Here is a 17,899-nt window from a genome sequence, read left to right as displayed (position 1 = left end):
ATTGACACTTCTTAGCCAAACAACTGTCCTAGGATCAAAACTAACACCAATTGACCACCAAAGCCCCATTGGCATAACTTGTCACAACTTTTGCCTTTAACACCCACTGCATCCTTGAGGTCCTTGGCCTATTACCATAAAATAACCACCATGTGCAACACATGCTTGACAACCTTGTACATTTGATTAGTAACTTACATTACTAGCAAGATTAAAGCATCTCAAAATTTCACGTCCCTGTGATAAGATACAAAGAAACCGAAGGCTAAGACTCAAGGTGAGCAATGTGTAAGAGGCTTAGGAAAGGTGATAGGGATAAAGAATATAGAGATATAGATAGAGGTAGGGAAAGGAAAAGAAGAGGAGATAAAGGAAGAAAAAATAGAAATAGAGCTACCCATAGGAAATGAGACACAAGAAAGAGAAGGATGTAGAGAGAAATGGATGGAGGAGATCCAAGAGTAGAAAAGGAAGGCCAGTCACACATTCGTAACTGTTAGAGTTCCCACATCTTGTGTCTCACTCTCTCTTGCTCTTGCTCCTTCACCATAGCCTCTTGCTTCTGCTCGCGTGCTTCCACTCCGAGCTCACTCCCTTCAACTAGTATCAAAGCTAACCATTCGAGGAGCTTCTTCATCCTTTGCTTAAGCATGGATTCAAAGCTTTAACTCAAGGTTTCATGGCAGCCATTGTTTCTTTCTCTTGAGATATGCATTGAGTCTTTTCTTCTTCCAGTTTACTCCGCACTTGTTAAGGAGCTTCCCAAGGCTTAACTGAGCCTTGTTGAGTTCTTATTGAGCTGAGTAGCCATTTTATCCATTTTGAGTGATACATAGCATGTTGTAGAAGTCATGGACAGCTATGGCAGCTTGACAACACTATCATATTTTGGCCACAACTTTTGCATATGGTATCGGATTTAGGTATTCTATAGCTAGAAACAAAGAGCGTGATGAGATCTACAAATTTGGACACTCACAGAGTTGATTCTGTGTAGCTTTCTGTTCTCTATTTCACACAGAACAGAACTGTTCTGGTAAATTCCATAATGTATGCTTCGAGGATGCTATTTTGATGCCCGGATGGTATGATTATGCTTTTGGGATTAATTTGGGTTTAAAATAGCTCAGATTTCATTGTCATTTCAATGCTATAATAACAGGGCAACAAGCATTTATCAGTGAAAAGCTTATATGCCTAATGCTCATCAATACTTTACGGAATACTCAATGGATGTACCACTACTTCGATTGTTATGTATACTTCCCAATATGCTATGGCATGCTTTTGAGATGAGATTTGAGCTCCATCACATTAATATTGGTTGTGGTTACATGTGTTGCTTACTTCAGTGGCTTATACAGTTACGGGCTTAAAGTACATATTGGGTTTTATGCTTTCGGATGTATGCTCTATGGATCTTGGATGTCTTGATGTCATCACCATGATATTCTACGCTTTGCTTGCTCATTTGGCATTTTGACTTTTGCTTCAGTAGGAGCTATTCGACTTTATATATTGAGCCACTTTGACACTTGGATGTACTATAGAGCATTTGGTTTATGTAGTTGAGCTTAAGCTTATCACAGTGAGACAATGGGACTCATTGTGGCATGTACATGCTCTCTTGATATTTATTGGATGCAACTACCCTATCATGGGCTGATTTGATCTCTTGGCTTGGACCTGATACTTATGTCTGTCAAGGTGTTGTCAATGGTATTTATATGCTTGTTAGTTATGTACTTTGCTCAATGGATTATGCATCTAGCAATTCTCTTCATTTACCTTGAGACCTACCCTGTGCATGATGTCTATGCCTATTGCATGTATAGGTTCTAACACACTACAGTTGTGACAGTCTTCGGAGCCGGTTGTTTCTTGCTTCTTCCTTCTTGGTTGCTCACAATTGGTTGTTGGCATATTGGTGCAATTTATTACAGCAGCTTATCATTTCATTTTTATGCATTCTATTTGAGGGCAATCACCTATACTTGACAGTCTTTTGCTTACACTTTGCAGACAGCTCATTACTTTGGCAATATCTCCTATCTCCCGCGTGATTTGGCAATGGTTTTGGGGCTGATTTGCAAGGTATTACAACAGCCCATCTTGCCCTTCTATATACTTGCTTGGTCTCATTATGGCTAGAGGTTCTTGCGACATTGCTATCTTCAATATTGAGAAACTAGATGGGACTAATTACAACTATTGGAAGACCCAAGTATGGCAAGTTTTAGTGCAGAAATTGCAGGTTCGACCACTCAAAAATGGGGTGCCAAACCCGAAAACACAGCGGCTAAGGATTGGGATAAACTAGATGAGCTATGTAAGTCTGCAATCATTTTCTCTCTCTAAGTAGGTTCACTACAATGTTGTGATAGAAAATCAAACTACATATGAGCTTTGGACACAAATTAAGAATCTTTATGGCAAGCAAAGTCCTGCACCTCAACTGTATCAACTAAAACAATTGATGGTCCATCACACGACGGAAGGAACTTCTATGTCTGCACACTTGAATGAGTTTCACTCCATCATCAGCCATTTAGCTTTGTAGGAGATTGAGTTCAAGGATACTTTGCATCCTTTACTTCTGCTTGGTACTCTACCTGAGTCATGGGACACTTTCCATATGGCTCTCTGTGCTAAGCATGGGCTGAAATTGCAAGATGTTGAGAGTACCCTCTTGACAAGAGAGGTGAACAGAAAGAATGTGGATGTTTCCCGTACGTCACATGCATTGACTGTGAAAGGCCGGCAAGATGGAAATGGCCATTGTAGAGACTCTAATAGGTCTCAATCTCGGACACGTGGGCATTCTCGCAATAAGTCATGTGGCCGTAAGTCCGGTCTTACTTGTCATTATTATGAGAAAGCAAATCATATTCGACCACAATGCCATAAAATGCGTAAAGACAAGCGCAAGGAAAAGGGCAAAGGTAAAGTACAAGACAAGAATGATGATCGCAGCACTTTGCCTAGCAAGTCTAGTGTCAAGATTGAGGAGATTAATGTAGTGCAGCCTCATACATCCGATGATCTTATCTTGACAACTTCTTCTTTGGATGCTTCACAGCTGATTGATGCTTTGTCACAATATACTCAATGTTGGTTAATAGATTCAGGGACTTCCTTTCATGTGACCCCTCGTAGAGAGTGGTTTCACTCCTATCGTAGTATGACTGAATCTATCCATTTCGATAATGACTTGGCATTGGAGATGGTTGGCATTGGTGATGTCCAACTGCATTTTGGTTCAAGCAACACATTCGCTCTTCATGATATATATCATGCACCGGGTCTCACGAAGAGCCTTATCTCTACTGACACTTTGGATGATGCAGGTTATGTTGTCTCTTTTGGTGATTCCTCATGGAAGATTACCCGTGGAAATCTTGTTATTACACCTGGTGCTAAGTCTAGTATCCTCTATCCTTTACTTGTATCTAGGTCAGTTGACCATGTTTTGGTTGTGATTACAGTTCCACATGTATTTCTTTGGCATTGTCGCCTTGGGTACATGTCTTTGAAAGGAATAAAAATTGTTACCAGTTTACAATATCTCCCGCCCCTAGACTATAAGTGTTTTGAGTCTTGCGATTATTGTTTATATGGCAAGCAGACACGTAATTCGCATAAGAAGACTAGCATGAAGCGCATGGGTGAGCCTTTGGCTCTTGTTCATTCCGATGTATGTGGTCCCATGTCCTATTAGTCACTAGTGGTGCGAAGTACTTTGTCACCTTCATTGATGATTACTCACATGACTTACTCTTGTTGAGAACTAGTAGGGATATAGGTTGAAATGCCTAAGACCTAATAATGGGGGTGAGTATGTCTCGAAAGCTTTTGAGCAGATTCATGATGACCAAGGTATTAAGCATTAGTTGGCCGCCCCTTACACCCCTCCCCAAAATGATATTACCAAACGCATGAACAGGACGATTCAGGAGAGAGTCACAATATGCTTAGCTAGGTAGACTTACCACAACACTTTTGAGCTGAGGCAATTACTACTATGGTACACTTGATTGATTGGTCCCCTTGCATTGCTATTGATTGCCAAGTTGCAAAGAAGTTCTGGATTGGAAAACCTCCATCATATGCTCATTTGCGTGTCTTTGGTTGAGGCATTCTACCATGTTCCCAAAAACAAGCACAATAACCTAGATCCTAAGTCCGTGAAATGCATCTTTATTGGTTATGGGGATGCAGGTGAGAAAGGCTATTGCCTATGGGATCCGCAAGCTCACAAAGTTATCTGCAGCCATGATGTCATTTTTCATGAGAAAAAGACGCATAAGTAGCCTGAGCAAGTGGTTGAGGTATTCAAGTTGATCTTTTAGGAGGCTCTGCTCGCTCCCGTACAGCTAGCTAGACAACATGCACAGCTGATGCTCCAGTGGCCCAGGTCCTGCCTATTGTGTAGGATCAGCCTCCTTTGAGACGCTCTACTAGAGCTCGATATCAGCCTGAGCGCTTTATGCCCTCCATGGATTATGCTATGGTAACAGATGCAAGTGAGTCTCTCTCTTATGATGAGACCGTGCACTGAGATCATAGTCACTCATGGGACACGGCTATGCAATCAGAGTTTGCCTCCTTACAGACTAAACATACATGGAATTTGATTCCTTTGCCTAGTAACAAGAAGGCATTGCCATGCAAGTGGGTATATAAGCTAAAAAGTATCCTTGGACACCCCAAGCCCGCTTATAAGGCGAGATTGGTAGCTAAGGGTTTCAACCAGGAATATGGTGTTGACTTCAACGAAGCCTTTTCTCCTGTGGTCAAAATGATGACCCTACACTTGGTACTAGCATTGGTTGCTCAGTTAGATCTAGACTTTTATCAAATGGATGTAAAGACGGCTTTTTTACATGGGGACTTGCATGATAAGATTTATATGCAGCAATCTAAGGACCTTGAAAAAAAAGGTAGGGAACACCTAGTGTGCAAGTTAAGAAAGAGCCTTTGTGGCCTTAAGCAAGCACCTGGGGAATAGTACCACAAATTTGATGCTTTTATGCATTCACAAGGATATAGCCGTAGTACTATGGATCCGTGTTCATACACGAAGAAGGCTCGTGATGGCAGCCTTATGATTTTGGTACTCTATGTGGACAATATGCTTATTGTTGAGAGAGCTCATGATGAACTAGATACCTTGAAAACTCAGCTCAAGAAAAGATTTGAGGTGAAGAACATGGGACAAGCCTTGCATATTCTTGGGATGCACATCATATGCAATTACTCTAAGGGGCTCCTTTATTTGTCATCACAAAAGGAGTATATCTAGAAAGTCCTTGAGTGGTTTCATATGTAGGATGGTAAGCCTATTGACTGTCCTTTTCTTATGTGAAGGTTAGTCGGGCCAATTGTCCGCAATCTGATGAGTAAAAGGCTGAGATGGCCAAGATCCCTTATGCATCCGCAGTGGGTAGTTTGATGTATGCCATGATAGCCACTTGTCCTAACATAGCATTTGCAATGGGAGTTGTGGCACGCTATATGCTACCAAAGGAAAGGCCGGTCACACATTTGTGATTGTTGGAGTTTCCACTCTCTCTCTCTCTCTCTCTCTCTCTCTCTCTCTCTCTCTCGTTCTTGCTCCTTCAACCATAGCTCTTACTTCCGCTCGCATGCTTCCACTTCGGACTCGCTTCCTTTAAGAAGATACCTGATCATCATAAACCACACACTGAGGGCCATCAAAGAGGACACAAAAGTCCAAAGTAGCAATGGTTGAGATGGAAAGAAGGTTCTTCTTAATGCCTAGTACATAGAGGACATTCTATAATGTCACGGAAGTGCCAGAAATAGTATTTAACTTGCACAGTACCAATGCCTTCAATTGCATAAGAGGCATTGTTTGCACACAACTATGCCCCACTCAGCTATATGATAAATGGATGAGAATAATCCTCAATAAGAAATGATATGCTTAGAAGCACCACTATCGATATACCAAGTAGAAGCCACAAACAAGGTTAGCAATCTCATTGGTGACAATGAGACCTGACTTCTAATTCTTCTCCGATCCAATGCACTTACGACATTTAGTGATGTCATGCCCGGTCTTTCAATAATAATTGCACCTCTTTGGTTTGTTGGATGTACCTTTGGAGGGATTGAAAGAGAAATGACCAATATGGGAAGGTGTCTTGGAGAAATTATTTGATAAAGGAGGTGAATGACTAGCATGGGTATTTGCTGGTTTTTTACCAACATGCTTGTACTCCACTTGATTTTGACCTTTTCTACAATAGTGGGTAGAATAAGGCTTGTTCGATCACCATGGTAGCATTGTGGTTGAGACTGCTTTGATCTTCCTGCAACAAAAGAGACCCATGCCAGTTGAAACTGTAGGTAACTTGGTTGCCCTTAGTTATATTAGCAATACAAACATCTATCATCTCTTGTCTGTGAGTCTCAATCTAAGTTGAAAATAAGAGTACAATGAGATAATGCTAGAGTATATGCATGTCCCATGTCATCTCATTAGTAGAATGAAATAGGCACCCTAATCTAACACTAGTATTTAAGAAACTCTAGTGGAGACTATAGGACCTTGCAATGTATATCTATAGTTATATGTATGAAAGTGGAGATTGTAGCTGACCTAAAGATATGTGCATGATGTCAGCTATAATGCACTCCCAACCGCTTGACTAATGTGCCTAGTGGTGGGTCTCGAGTGTCTCACAATGATAGCTCTAATCTACCTATGACGCGGTCTTCTAGGTCGTGGTCCTATTAGACGAGGTCATTGTGCTTGGAGTGAAATCTGGTAGGGTGGATTTGTTTGTACTTGACTAATAATATCTATAGGGTCTAATCTATGGAAAAAGTCTATCACTACTCTCTATATAGGTCCATCTAAGTGAGCCGGTCTCCTATCTCATAGTAGTGTTATGTGGCACTTCTGGAGCTCCAAGAGAAAGAGACGTAAGTATCTTTGGACCTCGTATTCTATAACATGGCAAAGAAGTCTTTGCTATTTCTAGTGGTGCTCGTGCTGAGTTTCATCTCGTAGTGGCTGGGACAGCTGCATTTACAGATGGGCATCTGCCTATGCAGCTATGACCTTGCATTTTAATAGGTGGACAGCCATCCCAATGACTCGATACCCTTGTCTTTGGTGGTACCTTTAACTTACCACGTGTCTCATTCATGTGCAGCATTGAAGAAATATTCCTTGAGTTCTTAGAATTTGATGGATCCTTCTCTACCTCTACTTCCCAATGGTTAAGAGGACGAAGCCTCATTTCCCTCTCCTTGCACCAAGGTGCATGATTCTATACTCCTAGTTTTATAAATGCTCAAAAGTTGGATAGGCACCAATTATGCACGATGGAAGGTGGAGACCAAGTTCATTCTTGATAACTACAAGATGTTGACTTTTGTCCCCTCCCGCCCCACACTGACCCATGCTGATGAAGATTCACAAGATCAGGCTGATTTATAGGAGATGTTCAATGCTAGAGCCTTGATATTCCACTTGCTCAATTGTACTAACAATGTGTTGGTTCATGTGAAGGAGTTAAACTATGTCATCCCAAGTGTGGACCAAGCTTAAGAACCTCTACAAGGTTCCCATTCTCTCATCTTTTCACATTGGAGATGGGGCTTTTGACAAATGGCTAGCTGCCAATTCTCCAACCATAAGAGATCAAATGGGCAATTTGTGTATGATTCTGAGTCATTGGATGCTCAAAATTCTTCAGGACACAAAGCAACAAGTGTGAATGGCAAGCATGCAACTCATTCACATGCAACCCCTTAGATTCACGATGAATAGAAAGTAGATGCAATGTTTAGGGCACAATTGGCAAGTGTTGTAAACACTTTGCAACAATTAAATTCGATAACCTCAATTTGCCGATTTTATACAAGTTACTTCCAATGTGAAGGGGAAAAGGGCACAATCTTAGTTTGCAGTCACAAGAAGATCATGCACATTCAACTAGTCAAAGGCATGGCATGCACCGCCACCAATGATGGTGTATGCACAAGGACCTCCAATCCATAAGTTTGTTCTTCCACAAGGGCATAATGTACAGCATGCCTCTTATGGGCAGAAAACAAGTCCACCACAATCTACACATCCAAGTTATATTTTAGGCATGGTTCAGTGTTTCGCACTATAGATGCCAATACACCCACCAATGTCGGCATGCAAAATACAGCTGGTTTCCAGCCGCCTCTGCAAGGTTTAAAATCCATCTAGAAACACTCTCCCCAGCCTAGCCAAAAGTTGCATGACCCCTAGCAACTCATGTATTCCTTATGCAACTTCTTTTGAAAAGAACTTGGGAGCTCTCGCCATCAGTAAAGAATATGCCCTTATAGATGTGCTAAAATATCATCTTGTAGTCTGCTTGCTAGATGAGCATATCCAGATGAGGAAGGCCTGTGGTGCCTAGTCTCAAAAAGGTATCCTTGAAGAAGCAGAAACCAATCTCTCCCAATTGTGATGTCTAGTCAAAACTGTCAAATTTGTTGCCAGGAGAGTGAAAATGATTGATTTAGCTCACTATCCTCGCACTACAAGAGTTTTCCTCATGTATGCTGCTGCACAGCAATGATGTATCAATGTGTTTCTTATCTTCACCTTTTCTACCTATTCCATAATTGTGTTCATACACATGATTGCACAAGATAAATTCTCATCGCACAATAGAATTGAAGGTGCACACAACTTAATATATTACTCTAACAAGCCAGCCATGGCCCAAAATCCAGCACGTGCAGAAAACTCGTAGCAACATATTTTTCTAACCTATTACCAGCTCCTGCAAGCAGATTATGAATTTACTATCCTAGCCTATGTACAGCCAGGAAAAACTTAGCCAATACCAGTTATGACAACTCATAAGAGGAGACATATGATAAAAAGAGGAGCTCAGGATATTCAAAAACTTATTTCAAGAGAGTGCAGGCAACTAAACCTCAACATTAGATAGTCAGTCTAGAAATATACATACCAGGATTGGGAAAAATTCTTCTTCGATCACTTGGGCTAGACAAAAAGAGAGCATTTTGAGGATTGAAAATCTCACGGCAAATCAAAGAAAACCATTCTCGAAGAACACCCGGTCCTGTCGCCTCCTCTGCTGAGAACTCCAAAGAAATGCCACCTTGTAAAGCATCTGGATCAGCATATGCTAGCAACTCAAAAGAATCAGGGAGGAGATGAGAGCGTTGCACAAAGATCTCCTGCCTATCATCATGATCATCCTGTGGTTCTGGGAGCATTGCCATCACAAGCTTCTTCTTTGAATCAAAATCCAAAAGAGACCTGTGATCTAACAGCCAAGAATGATCATCTTGCCACCGCGACTGTTTGATCAGTAGATTCAAAGCTGATCGCCGTGATTGGAGCATTGTAAGCAATGCATCCATAGCACCGCTATACAATTTAGCTATGGTGTACAACCCTTTAAGTACGGCTAAATATGGAGCCCAACCGTAAGACTTTTCATCACCTGCTGGTAGCCCAGCAGTTTCAACTCCTAGACAACTATCCAAATCTTGGAGCAGTTCAAGGAAGATCTTTTGTAGCCACAGCTGGGAACCCACTACCGTGTCTAGTCCATCAGCAGAACTGGCAATGTGTGACAATTGCATACAGCCCCTTCCAAAATCAGCATCCTTTGAGGCATCTGTGCATGTGATGCACATGGTGCTCTTGAGGCTGCCACTGGGCATATCTACACATGTTTTGTCATCAGCTTTAGGAGAGACCCAAACCCAATCAGTTGGATCTGCCTCTTTGTACACTCTTATAGCTTTGCAAAGAGGGCTAATGAAAGCGTTGAAGTCCTGTGCTTCCCTAAAACAAGAGGCAAAATGAGCTGATTGCTCCTTGGCCGCCCATCGTAAACTGAAAGATAGACATGTTGAGAGCTCATTCACAAAAGGGGCGAAGTCATGGATTATAGTTTCTGCACTGGGTTCGCTGAAATATGCACTGCCATGACCAGCACCATCTGCATCAAGTAAACTACCAAGAGCACTGCGGCAAACAGGATAGAGTGTGTGAGTAGGTGCACATTTTGACAGCAATTTACAGAAGTCCAGGAGCAATGGTGCTCGATGAGAATAGATGTGCGATGGTAAGCAATCCTCGTTTGATGAAAGAAACAACCTAATTGAATCTTCAGCACACTCTCGATTTGATTTGATGTCAGATAGTAGCAATAACACTAATGCTGATGTGGCCCCAGAAAGTTGGAACACCTGCAGATGCTCTGACAATGGGGCAGATTTTAAAGCCATCTTCAGAAAATCTTTTACACCACATTTGATGCTGTCTTGAGCCTGCATCAACTTGAGCCCAAGGGGGTCTTCTTGGTTTCTCATGATGCATGTCTGTCTTATTGTAGCAACCAAATTATTAACAAGCTGCCACGAACGAGGAAGAGCTGTGCTACGCATTCGTGCAACCAAAAACAATGTTGCATCATTAACAACTCTATATTCTGCAAGTGTCTGGTCATGCTGCAGCTGCCTTCCACGATAGATAAGGCGTTGCTCAGACATTGGTAAACCTGTTCGAAGAAATATTTGCCGATGCACGTGCTCAATCACATCAAATGCATTGGCTTGAAGAACAATAGTGCGACCATCAATATAAGTCCTGACAAAAAACTGAAGCCTATTGTTGTGGAACCTATCAGCAGCTAAATTATAACAACTTGCATGAGCCATAAAGTCAATTTCAGAGCTTGAACCACTAGATGAGCCTGGACAATGTCTATTGATTTGAGGAAATGCCTCCTCAAGTTCAATCTGATAATCAGCACCTTTGGAACTGGCACCCAGCCTAGAACATGATGACTTTTCTTGCACCTTTAACTTTATAGTTTCGGCACTACAATCCTCAAGCTCCCTAACCCCTTCCATGGTGCCAATCTCCGGCTCCATTTTCTCTGTGCCACCTGTTTCATAAATCACATAGTTCCTCTCTTGAGATTCTTCAGAAGTCCTTGAATCAGGAGGTGGCAAGCACGCTGCTTGTTCCTCAACAAACTTCACTTCGAGCAGTGCACAAGCATCCCTCTGTACATCTTCTTCAGTCAAGCCCATAACAGCATCCTCAAACATAAGGGTTCCTGCACATACTTCATCCAACAAGGCATCTGACTCATCCGCTGCATTGCCGTTCTCATCTCTGGACTCGCTTTCTACATCCAAAGACTGAGCCTCTACAGGGTTGTAGAAATCAGCACGTGCCCTCTCAGGCAAAACCCCATCTTGCAGATCATCTCTGCCCTGTCGACAAGGTCGTACACGCACTGTAGTGACTCTATGGAAATCTGTGGCAGCTCCAGCATCCAACTCATCCAACTTCCTCTTCATGGGGCCAATCCTAGTAGCAGCCTGACTGGCCCGTGCATTTGCTTGTGATTGCCGTTCCATAGCCTCAACAAACAGGACTTGATCACCGCATTGAGCATCCATGTCAGAGCGGATGCTCAGACAGGAGGTGTGCCAGACGTGGCCAAGAAGCCTCCGGAATGTGTGCACGAGCCCTGAAAGTACCATCTATCACGGCCATATACCTTGTACCAATCAAATAATCAAAGCCAAAGTCCGATCATCGGCCTTCAAGAGTTGCCAAACCTGTATCACATGAAGTCAATCTTGAGATACATGTGTCTATGACAGCCAGATACCTTCTACCAATAAATTAATCAGAGCAAACACCCGCTACCAATGAAAAGCAAAAGTCCGATCATCGGCCTCCGAGAGCTGCCAGACCTGTATTACATGAAGCCAATGTTGAGATGAGAGGCATGTGTCTATGACAGCCATGAACCTTCTACAAATGACAAAATCAAGGCAAAAATCCGATCATCGACCTCCAAGAGCTGCCAGACCTATATTGCATGAAGCCAAATCTTGAGAAGAACGAGTGTCCGAGTCGCTCCAACCGATGAGAGGCCGGAAATGCCTGCGAGGCGATGGAGAAAAGCAGAGCAAACTGGGGTTGAACGCAGGAACGCAGGAACGCAGGCAGGGAAATGGGGACGGGGGACGCGAGAGAGAGAGAGAGAGAGAGAGAGAGAGAGAGACGCATGGGAGAAAAGAACTAAAGCAAGAATGCAAAGCCGGGACCAAGGGCAGCCAGCCAACAGATTCGCATGCCACGCGTCAACATCCTAACAGGTTATGCTGCACACCTCAGCTGCGGTCTCCTGTGCTCCTTGTCCACGTCACCCACTGGTTGGGCCGTCTATGACACTTTTAATAATATAGCTTAGCTTTAAGGCACTCCCTTATGAAATCAAATTTACTTCCTTCTCAAATTTACTTAATAATATAGCTTAGCTTTAAGGCACTCCCTTATGAAATCAAATTTACTTCCTTCTCAAATCACATGAAATCGATAGAGTCTCACTTTTCTTTAAACATGAGGACACGTTTTAATAGAAGTGGTAAAATATTTACAACTCCCTTGAAGGACCTTAGCAAAACCCTTGCTAGCGACCTTATAGATCCACCAACAACCTTCCAAGGGACCTAAACAAAACTTTAACCTCCTTCAAGCACTTCTCACAAGCATTGTGCATGTCATCATGATGGAATCTAGGGGCCCCTTCTCTTCCTTCGTTTTTAATCTACCACAATTTAATAACCACTATCATTAACACAACCCAAATTTTCCAAGCATCTTTTAGGCATGCCTCCTTGAATTGCCTAAAAAGTGCAAGTTTACATTTGATAACAAAATGGAAGCCCGCTTGAAACATTCGAACTTCCTCCATATGCTTCAAAGATATGATGACTCCTACTTCTATGCCCTTTAACTTGCAAAGTGGGTAACAATTACGTAACTTAGCAATTTTGTCTTTTATAAGGAGTTTCTAAAATAACAAACTCCACAAAAGCACATCAAGCCTATTGGTTAAGGTTGTCTTTCAGAGCCTCCTGCTTCTATGCCCCTTAACCTACAAAAAGGCATCGGGGAAAAGCTTGTCCCATGTATTTAGCTTTAGCCCCCACAAATAAAGTGCTCACTTGGAGAAAACTCACTCTTTTCCTTATCCAAGATAGCTTGCACTTCCCTTGTATTTCATAGAGGCCAACATGCTAGGTCAATAAACAAACTGAGAGATGGGCCACTCGCTCTTTTTTTCCCCTTCTTCTAGCAATTCAAGCTCCCTTGTCATAATATGGAACTCTTTGTGTATCTCCTCTCAATGTTTCCAAACCATTTTTCTCATGTCGCATAGGTCAATCCACTACTTACCTCCTTTGCCCTCTACCTTAGCAATGATTTTCGGCATAGTTGTTGCGATTCATTTTCATAGGTTACATGTTGGACCTAGACAATTACTATAGAGAGGCATCACCTTGGCTATATCCACACTACCTCACACCAGCAAGGTACCATAGTTTGGATTGTGTCTAAGTGTTGGATAGTAAGCTTAATCTTAATGTTGAATAGCTTGCCCGCCCAATTTAGCTAAGCTCATAGATTTTATCCCATCCATGCTCGATTTTGAAACTCCTTAACAACTTATTACTAAGGTTACTTAAGGTCAAGCCTTTGCAAAACCAATAACCCAAGACCACCCTTTGACTTGCATACAATAATTGTTTCCCTGTTGATTGTAGCCCATTGTGTTATAAAATCCGAGATACACGCTCGACTTTCTTATATACTTAAAATATATATGGCGAATATTATATTGGCACAAAGGGAGAGTAGATGAGAGAAAAGAAAGATGTAGAGAGAGAGATAGAAAATTTGGCAACACACTAGGGACTGGAAGATGGGCCAGTCCCCCCCTTGTGGAGTTATATTATTGACAAGGAGCAAGCTCCTCCGTTACACATAAGCCAATTCTTAATTATAGAACTTGGAAACAAGGTCATGGTTCCTTGCATGGTATACAACCGGCTAACACTTGCACAACTTGGAAGTTGGCACCTTTTGATCCTTCTTGAGTCTCCTTCTCTCCTACACAATATGTGTAGGGCTCTCCTCTTGGCGCTTGATTTCAGCAAAGCTTCCGCAGCACTTGCACCTTCTCTTCTCCTCTTGGAACTTGATTTCAGCAAAGCTTCCACAGCACTTGCACCTTCTCTTCTCCTCTTGGAACTTATTTCAGCAGGGCTTCCGTAGCACTTGCACCTTCTCTTCTCCTCTTGGATACATGCAAAGTGATGCTTCCTTCACCCCTCTGTTACACCCAAAGAGAGCCTCCTCTTTTATAAGCTTTCAAGAGCTTCTCTTCTTGGAGAGAGAGTTGAGTTGTTCTTCATGCAAGATATGGTTGTTCCACTCTGTAGCACTAATTTCGAGATATCTCTTTGTGTGTTGTTTGGATAAAAAAACGTCCAATATGAAAGTTGTAGATCTCGTTGTTTCCAATAACCCGGGCGGCCCGTTTTTAGAGATCGTTTTTCTATTGCGAGATATTGTAAAAATGGATTTTCCAAAAAACAGCTTTTTAAACTATACTCTTAACTTGTGGTCCATGCAACCACCTTGAGTCATTTATACTACATTATTATTTGAGCTACAGGTTCGGGAAAGTGTCGAAGAACCACCACAGTGCTCCCGAACCTAACTCCCAAACCAAACCAAAGTGACCATTTATGTCACATGATTGGGGGCAAAAGAAAAGGTAAGTGACCATTTATGTCACATGATTGGGGGTAGAAGGAAACGTGGTCTCCTTCCACCACCTTCTCTTCTCTTCTCCTCTCACTCTCACTCTCACTCTCACGGGACAGGAGGAGGCAAGCCAGTAGGCAGCAGGAGCAAGCAGCAAGCAACAGGTCAATCCTCTCTTTCTCTCTCTCTCTCTGTGGCCATTTTTGTGTTCTCTCTCTCTCTCCACTATTGGTCAATCCTCTCCACTGCCCATCATATCTCTCTCTCTCTCTCCACTGCTGGTTAGTAGAAGTATTACTTCTCTCTCTCTCTCTCTCTCTCTCTCTCTCTCTCTCTCTCTCTCTCTCTCTCTCTCTCTTTTTGCCAGTCCAGCTGCCCTTTCTAGCAAGAGGCCCATTCTGTGGTACTGCTGTAGTGTTGTGCGGGAGGGCCATTCTGTGGTACTGCCATTCTCTCTCTCTCTCTCTCTCTCTCTCTCTCTCTCTCACGGCCAGTCGTCAGAGAGAGAACGCGCGTTCTCTTTGACGACTGGACGTGAGAGAGAGAGAGAGAAGTTGCCTTCCACCCGCCCGTTCGACTTTTGCACCGTCAGAGCCATCGAGAGAGAGAGAGAGAGAGAGAGAGAGAGAGAGAACGCGCGTTTGACTTCTGCACCCTTGCTCTCTGTCGAAGAGAGAGGGAGTCCAATGGCTCTGTCGCCTCACTCCCCCATTTTCTGCAGAGAGAGAGAGAGAGAGAGAGACCTCTGCTCCCCCATCGTGATGCACCTCTGGCCGTCCCATCAGCCATTGTCTCTCTCTCTCTCTCTCACGACCAGTTCGACTTCTGCAGCCCGTTCTTTTTCTCGTGACGCCTGCCGATATCCCTTCTTTTGCTTTCATTATTAGCATCCTCCCACCATTGCATCTTGTAGTTGCTTCGATCCAGTACTTTACCCTTAGTGATGAGTACACTCATGGCTTTTCCTATTGAGGAAAAATGTGAAATCTACCTTTAGAGTTCAGACAACGAAATATTTCCGTTTGAGCGATGTCTTGGGGCATCTCTCAATCATAAGAAATATTCAAGCTTAACTCTGAGGAGCAGAAGAATGAGAGTTAGTTTATTTAGTTATTTAGTTAAATATAATAAGTTAGTTAGTTAAATATAATAAGTTAGTTAGTTAAATAGGTTGTTAGTTAGTTTGGTTAGATTTGTGGTTAGTTAGTTTAGTTAGTTTTGGTTGTTTATTTAGTTAGTTATTTAGTTTACTTAGTTGTTTTGTTTAGTTTATTTAGTTAGTTAGTTAGTTAAATATAGTAAGTTAGCTAGTTTGGTTAGATTTGTGGTTAGTTAGTTTATTTAGTTAGTTATTTAGTTTAGTTACGTTATTTAGTTATTTAGTTAGTTATTTAGTTTAGTTGGTTTATTTAGTTAGTTATTTAGTTTATTTAGTTGTTTTATTTAGTTATTTAGTTAATAGTTTAGGGTTAGTTTGTTTTTTTGTTTTAGTTTATATATGTTTGTTTGTTTTAGTTTTAGTTTAGAGAGAGAGAGAGAGAGAGAGAGAGAGAGAGAGGTATTTTGGTTTATTTTGTGCAGTTTGTTTGTGAGGATTGGTATTTCAGGTCGATGGTCTCTCTCTCTCTCTCTCTCTCTCTCTCTCTCTCTCTCTCTCTCTCTCTCTCTCTCTTAGGTTGTAAATGTGTTTTGATGTATTTATTGGTTTAAATAGTAAGTTAGTTAGTTAAATAGGTTGTTAGTTAGTTTGGTTAGATTTGTGGTTAGTTAGTTTAGTTAGTTTTGGTTGTTTACTTAGTTTAGTTAGTTTATTTAGTTAGTTATTTAGTTTATTTAGTTGTTTTATTTAGTTATTTAGTTTAGTTTAGTTATTTAGTTAGTAGGCTTTACCTTAGATTAGTTGCTTAGTTACTTCAGATTGTGTGTTAGTGTAGGGTTAGTTTGTTTGTTTTTTTTAGTTTATATGGTTTAAATAGTAAGTTAGTTAGTTAGATATAGTTTAGGGTTAGTTTGTTTTATTTAGTTATTTAGTTAGTTATTTAGTTTAGTTAGTTTGTTTAGTTAGTTTAGTTTAGGATTAGTTTATTTAGTTAGTTTAGTTAGTTAAATATAGTAAGTTAGTTAGTTAAATAGGTTGATGGTTAGTTTGGTTAGATTTGTGGTTAGTTAGTTTAGTTAGTTTTGGTTGTTTATTTAGTTAAGTTAGTTTATTTAGTTAGTTATTTAGTTTATTTAGTTGTTTTTTTAAGTTATTTAGTTTAGTTAGTTGATTAGATAAGTTAGTTTGAATTATTTTTGTGTGTTACATATGGATTTAGTTATTTAGTTAGTAGTTACTTTAGATTGTGTGTCAGTTACTTTATATATAGTTTAGGGTTGGTTTGTTTTTTTGTTTTAGTTTATATATGTGTTATGGGTTAGTTAGTTACTTTAGATTGTGTGTTATGAGAGAGAGAGAGAGAGAGAGAGAGAGAGAGAGAGAGAGAGAGAGAGAGAGAGAGAGATTGGTTTGCTTAGTATGGTTTAATTTATTGGTATTTTGGTTTATTTGGTGCAGTTTGTTTGTGAGGATTGGTTGTCTAGCCAGTATTCAGGTCGGTGATCTCTCTCATTCTCTCTCTCAGGTTTTAAATTTGTTTTGATGTATTTATGTATTTATTGGTTTAAATAGTAAGTTAGTTAGTTAAATAGGTTGTTAGTTTTGTTGGTTTACTGTGGTTAGTCTAGTTTGGTTAGTTAGTTAACTTTAGTTTAGTTAGTTAGTTTTGTTTATGGTCGTGTTTATTTATTTTTGTGAGAGAGAGAGAGAGAGAGAGAGAGAGAGAGAGAGAGAGAGAGAGAGAGAGATTAGTTTAGTTAGTTTGTGGTTAGTTAGTTTAGTTAGTTTTGGTTGTTTTTAGTTTAGTAGTTTATTTAGTTAGTTATTTAGTTTATTTAGTTATTTAGTTAGTTAATTTGGTTATTTAGTTTAGTTAGTTTATTAAGTTAAATAGTAAGTTAGTAGTTACTTTAGATTGTGTGTTAGTTACTTTAGATATAGTTTAGGGTTAGTTTGGTTAGATACGTTAGCTTATTAGATTAGTTAGTTTAAATTATTTTTGTTTATTATCTATCGAATAGTTTAGTTAGATTGATTGGTTATTTGTGTTAGTTACTTTAGATATAGTTTAGGGTTAGTTTGTTTTAGTTCGGTGATCTCTCTCTCTCTCTCTCTCTCTCTCTCTCTCTCTCTCTCTCTCTCTCTCTCTCTCTCTCTCTCTCAGG

The 17,899-nt window shown here is 40.8% G+C and overlaps 1 protein-coding gene across 6 annotated transcripts in view; it reads right to left on the bottom strand.

The window, feature by feature from the left end:
* LOC148014301 (E3 ubiquitin-protein ligase UPL5-like) overlaps nt 1-12,077 on the bottom strand; it is a 70,330-nt gene extending 58,253 nt beyond the window's left edge. For 2 of the 6 annotated variants that reach the window (XR_015688576.1, XM_087666213.1), the window contains exons 1-3: nt 11,889-12,077; nt 11,723-11,769; nt 8,991-11,631 (exon numbers count right to left, since the gene is read on the bottom strand). Coding sequence is in view for 1 of the 6 variants with exons in the window: in XM_087666213.1 (XP_087522339.1) it covers nt 8,991-11,553 (2,563 nt within the window). In the remaining 5 variants the exon portion in view is untranslated. Of the gene's footprint in view, nt 1-8,990; nt 11,632-11,719 lie in introns of all 6 variants that reach the window. The other 4 variants (XR_015688579.1, XR_015688577.1, XR_015688580.1 and 1 more) reach the window with 4 other exon arrangements.
* Between the last annotated feature and the right edge of the window lie 5,822 nt (nt 12,078-17,899).

The sequence above is a fragment of the Lygodium microphyllum genome, chromosome 25 (assembly GCF_053477565.2).
Source record: "Lygodium microphyllum isolate KBCC chromosome 25, Lygodium_microphyllum_v1.1.10, whole genome shotgun sequence".
NCBI classification, from domain to species: domain Eukaryota; kingdom Viridiplantae; phylum Streptophyta; class Polypodiopsida; order Schizaeales; family Lygodiaceae; genus Lygodium; species Lygodium microphyllum.
Note: the sequence above shows the minus strand (reverse complement) of the source record. Positions and strands in the feature narration are given on the sequence as shown.